Source organism: Lepisosteus oculatus, chromosome 2, assembly GCF_040954835.1.
Source record: "Lepisosteus oculatus isolate fLepOcu1 chromosome 2, fLepOcu1.hap2, whole genome shotgun sequence".
NCBI classification, from domain to species: Eukaryota; Metazoa; Chordata; class Actinopteri; order Semionotiformes; family Lepisosteidae; genus Lepisosteus; species Lepisosteus oculatus.
In genome coordinates, this window is record NC_090697.1 from 59434018 (window position 1) to 59452124 (window position 18107).

Consider the following 18107-nt stretch of genomic DNA (forward strand, 5'->3'; position numbering starts at 1 on the left):
CAAACATGCAAACACACATAACTCAAGAAGTAGCTCTCACAATTCCCAGTCATAATATAACCTCTGATAATGTCATACTCAAACAATTTGCATAACTAATGTTAATGATTAAAAATACATGTTCTGCTTCTAAAGTATTTCACTGTCATTTGAAGTATAAAGTTGGTTACACTGTATACCGAACATCAAAGACACCTATGCTTGTAGGCTGTTAGAAAAATAAAGTAGAAATATTTAGAATATCGATTAAATGTTTTGCCATGATTTTGATTCATTGACCTTGATATGTTCAAGTGACTTTGAGTTACATAAACACTAAATAATCTCATTAGTGAGGAAATTGATTGGGCAAAAGTGATGAGGTGATTTGACCTTCTGAATGTCAGGCCAAGTGCAAAAATAGGAAAAAATAGAATAAAACAGATACAGTATACAGATACAGATACAGATACAGTATGTTAATCAAGAGAACAATGTTTTAACACATGTTTTAGAAACTTACCTAACTAAACTATTTTACTATATTCAATAGCTCAATAGAACATATTGTAGTTTATTCAACATGGATTTAGATACCCTAGCTAGTTAGTAATACAGTCATTATAGTAGTTAAGTTGAGTAGCTTTTCAGCAACATTTAGCGACAACATAGGATGCAGTCTGGCAATATTTTTAAGGTGGCACGTGTGGGTCAAACATCAACCTTGAATCAAATATCACTCCCCAGTTCTTGACTTTTGATTGAAACTCAAGTACAGTACCATCCACAGATAGGGTTACAGCATTGATTTGACATAGCTGATGGGGTGTGCCAGGAAGCATGACTTCAGTCTTGACTCCAATGAGCTGTCATGGAAGCCATGAAAAGTCTAGTCTACAGATTTGACTCTCATTGAACATTTGTGGGATGAGTTGGAATAATGTGTGTCATGTGTGGCTCAAAGACCAATACATTATTCACGTAATCTCCCAGGCTTTCTGAGAAGAATGGGAAAAAATCCAGGATCTGTAACCTGGTGCAAAACATGACATCAGATTTACAGATTGTATTGCTTCCATTGGTGGCCACACATGCGGTTTCACAGGACACGCCTTGTTAATCAACCTGTTAATGTTCTTTATGCAAATCAGCATAATGAATTTATCCATGTCATACCAATTCACTAAAATGTCCGTGTAACCTGATGAAAGAAACATTTGTCTATTTCCTGTTATTAATGGTGTAAACTTGTTATAGTTATAAGCAATAGGTTTTTCTCTTTAAAAAAACTACATTGCAAAAATAATTATTACCTTTCCATTTTACTACAACTGATGCTCTTATGGGTCAAAGATGTTAAAATCAAAAGGTACACCTTTTGTACACGCCTTCTAACGGATCACCTTCGCTATGCTCAAAGGCATATTCAAGAAAATAGGATATACTGTACTGTAATTGGATTGAATACTTTTGCAAGGTAATAGAGTTAATGTAGGGCAATACCAATATAAAAAATGCACATGACACTGCTGAAGGACAAGATTCACCTACATGCATTTATTAACAGATTTTCTGTTGCAGGCAGTAGATTCTCCTTAATCTTCTTTTCATCCTTCTGCAGTATCCTGTTTGCTGATATTGTGGGCTTCACACAGCTATCCTCATCTTGCAGTGCCCAGGAGTTGGTTAAACTGTTGAATGAATTGTTTGCTCGTTTTGACAAACTAGCTGCTGTAAGTATCTCTGCACAGCCCTCACCCACACTGCATCCTACTCATGTTACTGTTCTTATATTAATACATTGTACAGTTTGCACTCAGTTTTCAGGTTCATGGAATCCTAGTAACTTACTGACTAGAAAAAAAAATTCTATCAACTTCAGAACATCTCCATGAGAATATATATTTTTGTTATCTAAAATGTAGTAGTCCTTTGCAAATACGGTATATTGTAGAATAATACATCTAAATATTATATTTATATTGTGAACTGTATATTTAGGATATACTTGAAAGATGCCTTACAAGAAGACTGTTCAAATTGAAAAATGCAATGATCGCGAAAATGTATAAGGTAACTTTTGAGCAGAAACTGTCAAATAAATATTGTAAATACTGAACAATAACCCTTCATTTAATGCATACACAAGAATTGTGAAGCAAACTATTCTGATGGGTGAAGTATTAATACTTTTTACCAAGTAATTTGATTGCTTCTACAAAACATTGTGGTTCATTATTTAATTTTTGCTGCACTGGTTTTGACAGCAAAGCTTAAACAAAGTTAGATGATTTCATAGATTTAATTGCAGAATACCTCAACCATTGTTCTGACCCTAAATTTGAATATCACTGTAACATCGTATTTGTTGTCTCTTGGAACTAAGTTCATTGTGAACATCAGCAGAATGATTTTTTTCCCATACTGTTTTTGCATTTGAGTGTTCTTTATGTTTATTGTGTTTAGGTTTTCCCTCCTAAATTAATTAATTGTGCTCTAAGACCATTGTAGCTTTATCTATTGATATCCTTGGGCTAAATGACAAAATGAGAAGTATATACTGTAGGTTTGAGGTATAAGCATAGGTAACGATTGCAAGGACAAAGAGATTTCAGTAGTAGAGCTCAATTTGGTACCGCCCCAGATTTGTTATAAGATTTCAAATGTTTGCACCTTGGCATCTTTGCACAAATATAGTACAACAAGAAGTGTTATGACATAATAGCATGGATTCCCGGTCCATGTGTTTGGAACCCTATGCTTCTTAATGGAGTTTACTTGCATTGCAGTGGAGTTAACTGCATTGCAAATGCCGTAATGTGAGAGATTACAATTGAATACATATGTGATAAGAATTTTCATATATGAAAAAGCCATTTCTTGCTTAAAAACATCCGTAGCTTGACACCATTACACTAGAGAAATGCCTCTGTAGAAATGCCTAAGTAATATGGTCTTTGGCTTTGGAGAAATTATTCCACTTGCTAGTGATGTCATATCTGCAGACATCTTATTGTTGTACTAATTGTTTTGTCATAGCTGTATTAATTGAGTTACATTTCATTTCCCATTAATACAAATGCATTTGAAATCTATGTATTATTTCTTCTTTCTATAATTTCTGTAGCTATTTATGCTGTCAAATAACATTTTAGTTTAATTATTAGAATGGAGGTGTTAGAATAAAAGCTGTTGCATAATAACCACTGGGAAAGCTGTTTTTAAATGTATATATTTTGAGTCCATATTCTGCCAAAAAAGTGTTTTATAATTGACAATACACAGACACCACTTTTACTCTGGTAATTTTTATTAGAATCTGAATGTCCTGTAATGCTTAGGTATCTTGTCCATTTTGTACAACTGAAGGTCAATCATAGATGTCTTTCATCATGTTGCTGCCTCTGCCTGTTTAGACTATAAAAAGAAAAAAGTCCCATCTGACACTCACCATCAAAGACATTTAAGTAGTAAATAATAATAATAATAATAATAATAATAATAATAATTGCTTACACTTATATAGCGCTTTTCTGGACACTCCATTCAAAGTGCTTTACAGGTAATGGGGACTCCCCTCCACCACAACCAATGTGCAGCATCCACCTGGTGTACTATAAGTACTATAGCTGTTGAACTACCTTGTTCCTTTAAGGAGTAGTAATCTATAACAAGGAGTTCTAGACTGCAAGTGTCACATATGACACTAATTAAGAAGTGCTATATCTGTAATAACAGCTGTACTATAGCCCTGGAGGACATAAGCTGTCCATTCCTGGTCTAGAATAATATTTGGCAACCAAAAGATACAAGGGCTTCTGGGTTTTGCTCCACTCTACAGTAGCTCTCAGTTTCTTTAATTGAAACAAATATTTTCTAAATTGAGTAAGTGGTATTGTTCCAATTTCAAGGTTGTTTATCGGTGGTCTAGACTCTAGAGCCTTCTTGATGTATTGAATAGACTGTTTTTTTCCATTTACTTCAGAAGTAGGTCACCATGCAGTGGAAGTTGCTGAAGATTGTCAGAGTGGCTGATTCACATGACAGGCTGAGATTTAACTGATTCTACGATGATTCTATGACGCTTATTCTCTTTTTTTTTTCTTTCACAGAAATACCACCAACTGCGAATAAAGATCTTAGGGGATTGCTATTATTGTATCTGTGGCCTGCCGGATTACCGAGAAGACCATGCAGTCTGCTCTATTTTGATGGGGTTAGCCATGGTGGAAGCCATATCGTAAGTAATGGATTTAAACACACTCCCTATCCACAGGGATGCAAAATTGGTTATAACTGGTTCCTATATGAAGTTTTCATATTTGCTTTCTTAGGGTTTACTGCACAAGAAACATTTGCATTTCAGAAAATGAGTAAATAAGTTTGTGGTAGATGTTTTATATGTTTTTAATGTATATTCTCTATATTAAGTGCAGAAGTATTATGTTTTAATATTAACAAGTCATTGAGCCTCAAAATGTTCTTTATATTTTACCTTGTGTGAGTAATATTATTCCTTGTAATAAGAAAAAACTGAGCACATACAATTTCATAAAGTATGTTATATGCTCAGTGTTTGGTATTTCAGTTCAAATGTCCATAAATAATATCTGCAAAAACAGTCACAAAAAATAATTTATGCACTAATATATGGGATATGCAAAATATATGACCATGCCCCACACAAGTAACAAATGTTATCTGATTACTATCAGTATGATTGAAAGTGACTTGTAAATGACATAATTTACACAGACAATGAGATGTTGGTTTTAGCTTTTCAGCAATCAACAGTCTAATCCCAAAAGCAGAGAAAAGGACTCTGCCTCTGGCCCAAGGTCATCACTTCTGTCTGATCCATCTAACACTGCAGTGGCTTCAGTATGAGAAATGCCAGCATAGGAAATAAGATAATCATTGTGTCTGAAAAATGACTGCAGGTTGCTGTCTGCACAATAATAATCAGAATACTTGGATGCCATTCAGGAGTAACATTGACAGCCAATAAAACACAGTTTTTGTGCTCTATGGGCTGCAGAACATCTCATGTAGCAGCAGGGGGAGTGGGTTGGTGTCTTGTTCTTAGAAGAATGTTGTTTTGCCCTTGACAGACCTGACGAAAGACAATGTGTACTGAGCCACCATGGTTAGTGATATGCTAGCTGTTGCATTGTACATGACAACTTGAAAGAGGAGAGATATTCAAGGAGATTCCTTCCAACAAAAAAGCCTTTGGTGCACGCTGAAGGCAACCTTACTGCTCAGAGTGTCAGTTTTCCAGCAAGATAATATACCACTTCAGGGAAACAATGTTGAGGCCAACTTTTCATCCTGATATGAGTGCAGTAAAACATCAGCTATAATCAGTCAACCTTCACCTGGTTGGTCTGAGCTGCAAAGGAGTTCCAGCTGGTGGAACATTCTACAGCTATCCAGAGACTGATCAGGTCTGCCAGGATTGTGTTATTTAATTACGAAGGTCATATGTAACCCTGTGTTAAGGGCAGCCAGGTATAAAAACGGACAATGATCACTCACAGAGCAACTTCCTGATGGCGTCTACGTCACAGTCACTTTGCTGCATGGCTTTGGTGACATCTAACAGGTCCTTCCCAGTTCTGTAAGAAGGAATTCACACAGGATTCCTTTTTTAAAATGTATTTTCTAAAAAATTAGAAAAAAACATGGGAGGGCTTCCAGAGGTTTTTACAAGCCAGGAGTACTGCAAGATGATCATGGCGATCTAACCATCCACTTGTGTGATGACATTATTCCCGACTCCTGAGCCCCACCTCATCCCTCATGAGGCCCCACCTCATCCCTCATCCTTCTGCAATTTCCCTTACGGGATCAATAAAGAATTTTTCACCTGATTACACATACATAATGCTAAATCTCTGATGTTTTAATATCAACCTTTCGAATTGAATACTTACTGATTCCTTGATCACATCTGTTTTTGTTCACTTTTTGTAATTTAATTTGATATGTTATGTTTCTTTTGTGCGTCAGTACACAACAGTAAATGAACAGTCAATTCATACTGTATCTTAGCTTTGGTGTGAGATTTTCCATGTAGAAATCAAAGTACTTTGTGCTGGATTTACTTTTGTTCCAGTTGGAAGCATTTTGTGTAGTACATTAGGAATTGTCTATTGCTTTGACTGATTTGACAAGGTCAGTGGGGTGCTGCATCCCCGGAGCCAAGTAATTTAATTTTTTTTCCTGTCCTCCAGAGTTCCTATTGATCTTCCCCCAAAGGGACAACTCTTGGAGGTCACCGGACTTGTATTGTCAGTGCTTGTAAAATGGATTGGCTAGACAAAATGTAATCTCTATTTAAGTGTAGCAAAAGTAGAAGTGTGATTTCTCTCAGAACTTGTTTCCATACATTGACCATCATATCACGGGGAAATAACCTACTCTGAATTTTTCAGTAGCATTTTTGCTTTAACCAAAATGTAATAAATGATGTGAGCAATACTTTTTTACAATACTGTTGTAGTGTGCTCTCTGAAGGCACCAGTTCTGTAGGGTTTGGGCATTTACTGGGACAATTATTAATTGTAGCAGTAAATCACAAAATTGATTCTTTTGATGGCCTTAGAATCCATCCATGCGATATAACTCAAACAACGCACACACACAGGTACTAATACATGAGGATACATTTATTAATACATAGAATATGCATATAAACCTAACAGATCTTATCGAGATGGTTATCAGAATACAAAAGGTATATATTCAGTCAGTTACAAAGAGTTACATATATCAAGAGGACACACGTTCAGTATATCATTCATTTAGACCGTTTCGTAAATGAACTTGGTTATAACTTCTACATTGGATACTCAAAACAAGTACATAATTCTTAGGAATTAAATTGATATCAACTGGTTGGGATAACAATTGAATTCTCGAGCAGTAATGCAGTGAAGTTGAATACTCATCCAATCTCTGGGGATTCAGATCTCCTGCGGACTCAAAGAAACAGTTGCAGGCTGTTGCTGTCCAATCCGCGCTCTCTGGCTCGGTGGCAGGCTGTGCTGTGCAGCTTGCGACGGTGCGCTGCTGATGCTCACTGACCGGCTAGTTAGTGTTGGCTTTAACTAGCAAAGTTTGTGCACAGGAGAAAAGATGACCGTGGGTCCCAGCAAGTCAGGAAGTGGACCGGTTCGTTCCTGATGAAGCGCTAGTTCTGAATAGTGATTCAGCTGTCCACAGTTCCGACCTGTTCACGAGGCCTGCTGCTGGTGCTAACCTCGGGTGGATCCTCTGGTTACTCTATGGCAACCTCCGCTCTAGACTCTTAGAACAAAGGAAAGTTCTGGCACTCGGACACACTGGCCGTTCCGTGGTTGTCTGGGCTGAGTCTCAGGATGGTCAGGAGGCGCGCTACGAGAATGTCCTGCCCTTGGGAGCCTTCTGCTCCTGGGCCGTCCTGCCCTGGAATTCTCCTTTGAATTCCCTTTAGAAAAGTCCACAGAATCTTACTGAATCTCATAGGCTCTCTGTGTTGCCTTTTTTTACCTGGAGGAACTTCAGCTCGTTGATTGGCTGAAAGTTCCATGGGCATCAGAGTCCCATGTGGGTTACTCGGCCCTACCAGTCCCTGATTGGTTGATCAAGGTGAGATATGAGTCACTTACTCCTGACACTTAGGAATGCAGCCCAGATGTCCATCTGGCACTCCCTAGACAGATAGGCGTCAATGGATGACCATTGATCATGATAGCCAGGCTTAGCTAAGTGTATCCCCCTTTGGGAGCTGTCCCTTATCAAAAGAAAACATATTTAAATCAGCCTGCATGAATAGTTTCTCTGTGGCTGCACCACAGAGATGAACAGAGATGAGGCCTCATTTGGGAAAGCACCGCAACACTTAATTCTGTCTTATTAACAAGGTTCTTTTGGGAGCAGTGCAAGCTGGTAGTGAGGATCTAACTACCTGCCAGTGCCAGGATGCTATTTCCAACTCCTCTGCCCCCACCTCATCATTTTGTTACACGTACATGATGCTAAACTTCTGATGTTTTAATGTTGGGAGAAATTAGAATCCTTTATTGGAATGTGAAGACTTGGCTTAACGCGCTTGGCTGAGGGCCAACCTCCTGACCGTTGGACGGGGAGGATAGGACCCCCATGCGACCAATTGGCAGCTGCAAAGGTGGAGAGGGGGTGGAGGAGGGATGCAGAAAACGAACAAGGGAGAAGAGAGGGTGATGTTTGGTATATATGGAGACCGGTTGCTTACGTCAGAATTAGTGGGAATTGCAGCAGCTGTGTCGAATAAGCTCGGCTGCCTTCATCCCTCCCGAACTTTCATTAAAAACTCAGTTTCATAAGAATTGTTATGCAGCAGAAGGTCTTGTTGTCTTTTGGTGTAGCGAAGTTCACCTCTGTCTAGCTTGTGGCATTTTGAATGCTGTGAGCAGGGACAGTACAGTATATAGATGCACTTATCACAAAACCTAATATCTTTTTCCTATGAAAATTGATGACAAGGAAAACACGATGTCACAAATTTCTTCAATTGTATGTGCAAAATGTAACTCCACTGTTAGTGGGAGACTGAATAGCCATAAACCAAATTTGGTTGCATTCAGTCACAGAAATCGGCCTTGTAGAATGCAGTAGAGCCAAGCTACCACGTCAGCCTGAACAGATTAAATACATTTAGTGACTGGATCAAATTGTTATATACTGTAGTATGTGTACTGAAAACAAAGCAGAACTGCTTCTTCTTCTGTGTTATGAGATAAAACATCTCAGATGAGGAAGCTGAGCAAGAAGAGAACTCACAAATCAAAATCAGATACTTTTACAACACCAAATATTTATATATACATATTTTTTAATTATGGCTTTTATACACAAGATGCCTGCGTTCACCAGGTTCTGACATGCAGATCCAAGTATTCAAAATCATCAAAGACTTTAACAAAAAGTCTTCCCAGTGAGGTAAAAACAGAAACACAAGCTAGAGAACAAAAGTAGGAATTACTTGGAAGTGCATTTTAAACCAAGAACAAAAGGCACTTCTTTAGTCAAAGGATTATGGAACTAGCTATCCATTAATGCTGTTGATGCTTATACCCTAACCTTTATCAAAAAAGCTAGATGAGGTATTTCAATCCATTAACTACTACAGGTACCTGCAAAATGGGCTAGATGGACCAAATATCCTTCTCATATTTGTGCTCTCAGACATGTGGAAACTTTCTGTAAGTGCATTTTCAACTGAAGACTTTTTTGCATAAAGGTTTGTACGTTTCTGGAACAAGCTAGCTAACTAATATTGCTTTTGTTGAAATATTGGTTTCCTTCATGAAAGCACAGGATGAAATATTTGGATCAATTAGTTACTAGCAGATACATTTTAGATTTGCTGAATGGCCTCCTCTCTTTTGTAATTTTTCTCAAGTTCTAGGCCTATGCTTAAAATGTTCCTACCTCTTACGCTTTTATTATTTCACTCTTTTTTATGTTTCTATTTTTTTTTGTTTGTTTGTTAAAAGTGTACTTTCATAACATGCTGATAGGTTATTTAAGGGAAATTTTCACTTCAAGAAATTCTTGTACCAAAGTCTCCTCTTCTATAAACAATTCGATTTTTGTGTTATTAACTTGCTAGACAATCCTTGCCTGTCCCTGTAAAATTGCATTCTAATCAGTGACTCCGGGTCTTGCTTCAGGTACCATATGTATTTTAAAAGCATTCAGTTCTCAGAAATTCTCTAGTTATTTTGTAAAGAAAGGGTACTTTAACATCTGCCATGTCTTTTTATTTGTGAATATTATTCAATACACCATTGTACTGTAATTCTATCCTTGTTATAGCTTATGTACGGAAAGGCATTGCAACACACCAATACCATGTGTTGTGTTTTTAATGCCTTTGTACATGTACAGTATATTTTTTCCAAAATGTATAATCAGTAAATCTAGCTTTTAAATTCTGAATGTTGCTATTAAGAAAATAATGGATGTTACAGACTCTTGATTTGCTTCTATTTGGAATCAAATAAACATTTGAAAAAGTATGCCAAAATGGGTATGTAAGACATAGGGGTAAGATGGCTGCTCATATCAAGCCAAACTAAAGTTTCATTTAATTCATTACCACAGAGCATCTATAAAACATAATTAAAGCACCCAAAACAAACAACTCTATCGTAATTACTAAGGCTTCAATATAACATTTCAAAGCAGGGCTTGCATACAGTTATCAAGCAAAAGCCTTAATAATAAGTATCTCTGTTATCAAATGACATGAATAAATACAATGCAATCTAATTCATTTGTTAAATGTTTTAAGGTATACAAGGGAAAATAGTGTTTCTCCAATCTGCCCACACACCTGTGTAATCATCTTCAGATGGCAGCTAAAAACAGATGTTATGATGCCTTGTATTCATCAGTGAAAGTGGTGGTGAAACAAAATACTGCGACTAGTTTTTACCTTCCTCCATTCATGTTTTAAAAAGTTGGTTTTAAGAAGGATTTTTTTTTTGGAAACAGCTATCCTGTAACTGACTTTGTTATCCTTATCCCATTGTATGAAAATGTAATTGTGTTTCAGCAAAAGCACAAAGTTTGCAGCATTCATTCTTATTGATCAACAAATATTGTCGCAAAATTATGACGTCTATCCATTTTTAACTGCTTTATCCAGTACAGAGTCAGGAGGGATGCTGGGGCCTAACCTGGGAAACAAGGGAACACCAATCACAGGACACAAATACACATAGACAAGCATACACATACACACCAGAGCTAATTTTTTCAGAAGCCAATTCGTCTAACAGTATGTCTTTGTAGTATAGGGGCAAACCAGAAAACCCCGACACAACCAAAATAACCATTGGGAGAACAGAGATACAGTAACACTCCAGGAAGTGAACCCCAGGCCTCAGTGCTATAAGGCAGCAATGCTAACCACAGCACCATCATGCTGCCCTATGTCTTAAAGCCCATTTTGTTTTCAATTGTAGGTTATATAATTAACCATACATTCACAAAAATAATCTATGTTCATACAGTAACTTTAGAAAAAGAACCACCCAGAAATGTTTATGACTTGTTGCATTTAGATAAAAATGATGCATCCTACCACTTGTTGACTTGGAACTTGAAATAGCTACATGTTTCTTTGGTAAAATTAAAAAAATTCTAATATTTTTTAAGGCTGCCAGTCCAATCCTATGTCATGTCACTAAACTGATGGTGACTAAGATTCTCCACTCACAGAAGAGGCACATAATTGGCAGGGCACTGCATTGATAAGATTGGACAGATGCAATGCTCCTCCAGTCAGTGCCAACTCTCTCCTAAAGCACTATAGAAAAAAATATTTCACTATAGAAAATGTTTTCACTGCAGATAATGTTTTATCAAAAGTTGAATGTATCTGACTGGTGAGTGTGTTGGATGAACAGGATTTGAGGTACCTGAAACTCATTATGGATGATTATTAAGGGTGAAGAGTTTTACTACTATCCCTTTATCTTTAAACAGAAGCACTGCTCAGTTAGTCATTCAGTCATACTGGCAGGAATCAAGAGACAGAGGATATTTGCAGTAGATTTTAAGTTAATTTATGTTTTTTTCTGAAGGCAATGTGGTGCAAGTAGAGTAATGTACATCTAAAGTCATGATCGATATTAATCCATCAGTTGAGAAGTCTCCATTTAAAATGTAGCGGTAATGATGTCCATCTGTTGTGTGGCTGGCAGGTATGTGAGAGAGAAGACGAAGACTGATGTTGACATGCGGGTTGGAGTGCACACAGGCACTGTGCTAGGTGGGGTTCTTGGGCAGAAGCGCTGGCAATATGATGTCTGGTCTACAGACGTCACTGTGGCAAACAAGATGGAGGCTGGGGGCATTCCAGGGTAATTCTTGGTCTTGTTTTTTTATATGAACAAGTAGCTTAACTACAGAAGATTGTGTTGTGCTTACATGACCAGAGTCATACTCCACTACACTTTGTGTGACAACTCCAACATGTCTTAATGAATGTGAAAGTTTACCAGAGAAATTGCAAAGGTAATATAAGGTTAAAAATAAAAATAACATTGTTTTTGAAATAGAGAGAAGTAGAAAAGGAAATAAACCTGAATGGTAGGTAGCAATTTAAGGCACATTTATTTTTTGGCACAGTACTGTTGGAAGAAACAAACTTAAAAAAGTATTTACAATAAAATAACATGACACCACAAAATGATCAATGGTAACACATATGTACAATTCTAAACATCTCTGAGGCTTGTGTTTTATATGCCCAGAAAATCAGTACTCTAGCTCAGTAACCTGAAACACTATGCAAAGCCTGAACAGGCCAAAAAAAGAAATGTAACCCGCATCCTCATCCTAAATCAAAGAATCAGGACTAAATCTAAAAAATGAGATAGGACTGTACCTACCTAATTTAAAAAATATTACCCTACTAAAGACTGTCATATCCTTTCCAATGATCTCCTATTTTATTCACTTACAAATTATGTATATGTGTATTTTTAAGTGGATATTTTACATTAAAATGTGAATGCTCAGAATGATAACTTATATAGTCAAAAGAAGTAAAATGTTACCAAATGCCTTTTCTGTCTGTGTGGGAGATTTTATAAAGAAGAGGTTAAGGATACGTACTTCAGTCCCTATAATACAGCTTTAAAAAATAAAATGAGTATCTCACCATGTCGTCTGCTTCAGCAGCATCTGCACAATATGGAATTCTTTTTATGTAACACTTGAGGGAAGGTTCAGTGTTTCTTCCTTTTTTATGGGATTTGTAGCAATAACAGACTACAACAAATTCAAAATATTAAACATCTGGTTCATGTACGTTATATAGAGTATAACTTAGCAATGTAATTTTCTCTGAATATACAGAACTGTAGGATATGCATACAACCCTCTAGTGACCTACAGTACCATAGACTCTTTTTTTAGGGTAACACATATATTTAGCCACACCTTCATCCTGACTAAAAATAGAGCATGTTTAGTTGGCTTGAAATTCTGCGGTGATTTCCAACTGCTGCTTACAAGATGAAGCCTTTTTAGCCATGTGATTCAGCTCTAGTCATCGGGAACCGCATGTATACCGTAGTATGCTACAAGTGCAGAAGGAGACAATACAAAAGAAGTAAGAAAGCAAAGAAAATAGACGGGTCACAAAAGAATAGAAAAGCACAAATTTTGATTGTGTCTCTTACAGCCGAGTCCACATTTCTCAAAGCACTCTGGAGTGCCTGCATGGCGAGTTTGAAGTGGAGCCAGGAAGGGGTGGGGAGCGTAATGAATACCTGAAGGAGAAAGGCATTGAGACATACCTAGTGGTTGTACCCAAGATGCCATTCAGCAAAAATGGTATCAATGGTGTTGTGAGTATCACCACTTTAAACATTAATTTTCATCATATTCATAGTATTCAGTTTCACAGACCATAAGGTATAGAATCTTGTGGTTTCAATCTGGATTTTGGTGGATTAATCAGCAATTATTTTTCAGTTATCTAGTACCATACTCTAATTTATTCTGGCTACTAAACCCTACTAGAAAAGTTTTATTTAAAGTGCACATTTCTGTCAAAAATGCTTGAAAAAGAAAAAGTATTTAAATGTTATTTATTTAAATAGATCATGTAGATCTCAATTCTTTTTCTTCCGGGTTTTGTTTGCTGCCCATGGTATGGTAGCAAAATGAAGGAATTATTGACACAAGCTTATGTAAGCCATGTTAATCAAATGATTAAATATTTTACTGAGCATGTGGTGTTATTTATTTAGGTTGATCCCACAGATAGAACATAACTGCCAAAGCTGAGATCATTTAAATTAAGTCTGAGTGTGCGGAGAAGGTCTCACTAATAATTAAGAATAAATGCTGGGAAAACAAAAATAGTTTTGTTCGTGATCACTTGTTTTAGGGGGAAGAAAAAATAATCTGGAAATCTTTCCCCCCCAACCCATCACCTCTATCAAGGTGGCAACCCTTTCTCCAACCACAGTGGACCCCAAGAGTTTCCATCAGATAGCAGTTTTCATAGATGGCCTCAATGATGCTTTGCTTCCGTCCACCTTTCCTCCCCAGCTACAGTATATATGTGCTATGTCAAAAAAAGAAAGAGCGCACTGACACCAGGGAAAGGAATGTAGAAGCCAGCAGTAATGAGTGAAAGTCTTCAGTCTTCTTCTTAGAAGCGGTAATGTAAGCCAGTCCAGTCCAGGCTTTATTTAACAATAAGTCATATTTCAGCAAAAGAAACTGTCACGATTATAATCCCCCCTCCTTAAGGGTGCTCCAGCCCTTTCACTTTAGACTTTATTCTGTGCACCTGATCCCTTTTTCCAGCCTACCTTTAAATCCAGGCACTGACGCTCATCCTGGCTCTGCATCTGGTTTCCGCACCGTGCGAGTCCGGGACCTGGAAGCGCCTGGTCCCGTTAAGGTTTTAACCTCTGTTCCTGTTCCTGTTCCTTGTCCGCCGGTTCCGACCCGGTTCTGGTTTTTAACTACTTAGGATGGATCCCCTGGTCTTGGACTTTGCCTTCCGTTTTTGGATTCCCTCTATGGATTACTTTTGGATTGTTTGTCTCGGCCACACCTCCCCTGTGCACCAGCGCACTTTGGACAAACCCCCATGTTTTCAGCCCCGTATTCCTGCATGACATTTTCCTAGTGTTTCCCTACTTCTTCGGATTGTGTCGTCCGCATAGGGTCCGGAAAGAACTGTATCTTACAGAATGCAGAGCCAACACCTGGACCCCGGGGATGGCACCCTGGCAGCCTGGATTCCATTGTTTTTTTTTCCTAGGGCTTCGGAGCCGCCCTGAAAAGGAGGGGCGTACTGTCATGATTATAGTCCCCCCTCCTTAAGGGTGCTCCAGCCCTTTCACTTTAGACTTTATTCTGTGCACCTGATCCCTTTTTCCAGCCCACCTTAAAAGCCAGCCGCTGACACGCATCCTGGCTCTGCATCTGGTTTCCGCACCGTGCGAGTCCGGGACCTGGAAGCGCTTTGTCCCGTTAAGGTTTTAACCTCTGTTCCTGTTCCTGTTCCTTGTCCACTGGTTCCGACCCGGTTCTGGTTTTTAACTACTTTGGATGGATCCCCTGGTCTTGGACTTTGCCTTCCGTTTTTGGATTCCCTCTATGGATTACTTTTGGATTGTTTGCCTCGGCCACACCTCCCCCATGCACCAGCGCACTTTGGACACGCCCCCCTGTTTTCAGCCCCGTATTCCTGCATGACGTTTTCCTAGTGTTTCCCCACTTCTTCGGATTGTGTCGTCCACATAGGGTCCGGAAAGAACTGTACTTTACAGAAACAAAGGAGAACAAGAACTTTCTTCCTCAAAATAGTAGATCTATTTGAAGAGATCTGCCTCCAGGACAGAGCCACTCCCTAAGGGAGCACAGCATGCTATGGGGTTTCATTAAAACCAGTTTGGACATGTCTCCAAATATTCAAATAAATTCTGTTGATATGGTCAACTGGTTGTCAAGCACTTCAAAAGTGAGCTCCAAATTATTCCAAATATTAAACAGATCACGAGTGGTTAATAACACAATCTCAGTAGGTGAGAGTAGGGCAAAGGGACAGTTATTGCTGTCTTGGCATAGGCGAGCTTCACCCTGATCTCTCTTTCTCCTTCGCTCTGCTCTGCTCCAGAAGCTGTCGCTCACATCTTCAAACGGCAACTCTCCACTGCTCATCAACACCAAGGAGTGCAACGGCAGTATCAACACCACCTGCACCACCCCCGAGGAGCCCGAGGAGCTGGACACTCGGGTATGGAATGGATGAAGAAGCAGAGTGGTGTTTGAAGTGGGTCAGGATACAGTAGACTTCATAATCAAATGATTTATTCTGCTATTTAGAGGGGAAAATCCTTGACATTGTTGCTGTTTGAACTATATTCAAATAGTTATAGAGAAATATGCACTGCCTTGTCTTTGCTTTTCAGTAAGTATGAAATGCACAGAGTGCTTTTATGAAATGCTTAAACCTCCTCGCAGATGTTAAAAAGTAGAATAGTGGTACATTTCCATTAAAACTTGCCCAAAAATATGCTTGCTGTTGTGTTTGCTCATTACCTCTCCTACTGCATTGTTACTTACAGTACCTGTGACTTGCAGTAACAGTTTTTGTTGTGTTTTTGGTGGTACTATACACTGAGTGACTGATTGTTTGAACTTTAGTATCTGTGATGGTGGTGTCCTGGGAGCTGACTTGTTTGACAATGTGATGTCAGGTGGCACAATTGGGACAGACTGCTGTATTCATCTTCATTTGATAACCTTCATTTGAGTCAGGCATCTGAAGTCTCTCTGTGTAGGTGTTCTGAAGATTTTAGGTGGTCTGGCATATCAAGGTGTTGGAGTTGGGTTTTTTAAGCTTTGTGTGTAAGTGAAGAGAAATTTCTTTAAAAAAGACTACTTTCACCAGACTCCATCCAGACGCCTCATTTCCATCCAGTCACCTTATTTAGGTTGAGGCCTGTCAAACCATTTCAGGCTTAAAAAGAGCTTAGGTGGCAATTTCTCAAACTGGTCTTTTAAGCATGTTATACTCCAATTTGTATACTTCAAAATACAAATGGAGCAGCAGACAGCTGGATGTCTAAATCTAACCCTTGCATACCTGTCATTAGCTTTTCACTAGAAACTGACCCCTCAGGCCATTTCATTTTCCAATTTTGCCTTTGTGACAGACTTCCTATTGGTGGGTAGATGCAGAGACTTGACCTGGGAGCTCTATTAATGACATAGTCCATAGCTCTCAAGAAACACCAGAGTCTATCAACAGGTGGCCTGCCCTTGTTCTCTGTGGCTAGAAGCCATGTTCTCATTGAATAACACTTGATAACAGACTATATTGTCTAAATTTGACCAAATGATCAAATACTTTGTCTTAATATGCATTGGTATAATTAATCTACTTCCAACACAATACTTTATTTGTTGGGTGTATAATAATACCATTCTTGAATGGTGAAGAAAAATTGAAAGAAGTTAACAAAATATTATCCCAGAGGTAGTATTGTTAGTGCATTGTATAGTATATATAGTATGCTGAATTACAGTATTTGTTTGTAATTTGTGTTCATAAATACTGTAAAAGTCTCACCTCTCCCCACTTCTTCATTCGCATTTTAGACGGTAGCTTATGTTAGGTTGAACTAATGCAGTTTAACTCTGAGGTCAACGTCATGACAACTGTTTTCTTTCCCTACAGGTAGTGAATCCTTCATTCCCTAACCCCCGGCGGAGGCTGCGTCTGCGTGACCTGGCCGAGCGAGTGATAGATGCACAACAGAACGAGCAGGAGCTGAACAAGCTTCTGAATGAAGCCCTGCTGGAGAGAGAAACTGTGCAGGCGTAAGGCCAAGGGATGGGAGGGTGGTGTACTTGGCTTATTTCTTTATATACTGTATTTTATTATGGGAACAAGACTGGACAGCACAATACAAACTTAAACAGAAAGTATCCATCCATTTTCCAATCACTTTATTAATATAAAGAGTTGCAGAGGACAAACAGATCCCCTTCTGGCAAGCAACAAGCGCAGGGCAAGATACCCTGGACAGGACAGCAGTCCATCACAGACCACACACGACACACACACATATAATTTTCTCAGAAGCCACTTAACCTACTTGTACGTCTTTGGACTGTGGGAGGAATCTAGAGGTCCCAGAGGAAACCCATGTGAATACGGGGAGAACAAATATTACCAACGTAGATAGCTGATAGACTGAATTGTACCCAGGGCTTCAGCACTGTGAAACACATTGCTAAGCACTTTGCCACCATACCACCTGAACTTTACCTTCAATTAGTAAAAGTATCAAGCAAAACAGGAAGTGATTGAGAGGGAATCTGAAAAGAAAAAGTATCATCAGCATACAGTGAGATATTATACCGTGCATTTTCAGTATTGGCAGGGATATTTGCTGTGGATTGCTGCAGTACCTGTGCTAAATGGTCTAATGAGATGGTGAACAACAACACAGCAAAGGTGCAGCCCTGACAAGTACCTACAGTATGGATATTGCAAACTAAGACAGCATATTGTTACAAATGGGGGGTTACGGACATGGTGAAAATCCAGGAAT

General features: G+C 38.5%; 1 protein-coding gene across 2 annotated transcripts in view; it reads left to right on the forward strand.

Moving 5' to 3' along the window:
* Positions 1–18107, forward strand: part of adcy3a (adenylate cyclase 3a) — a 64150-nt gene that overhangs the window by 22794 nt on the left and 23249 nt on the right. The window contains exons 4-9 of one of the 2 annotated variants that reach the window (XM_015346195.2): positions 1601–1712; positions 4092–4219; positions 11718–11876; positions 13205–13370; positions 15662–15781; positions 17228–17370. In XM_015346195.2, coding sequence (XP_015201681.2) covers positions 1601–1712; positions 4092–4219; positions 11718–11876; positions 13205–13370; positions 15662–15781; positions 17228–17370 — 828 coding nt within the window. The remainder of the gene's footprint in view (positions 1–1600; positions 1713–4091; positions 4220–11717; positions 11877–13204; positions 13371–15661; positions 15782–17227; positions 17371–18107) is intronic. The other variant, XM_015346200.2, reaches the window with a different exon arrangement.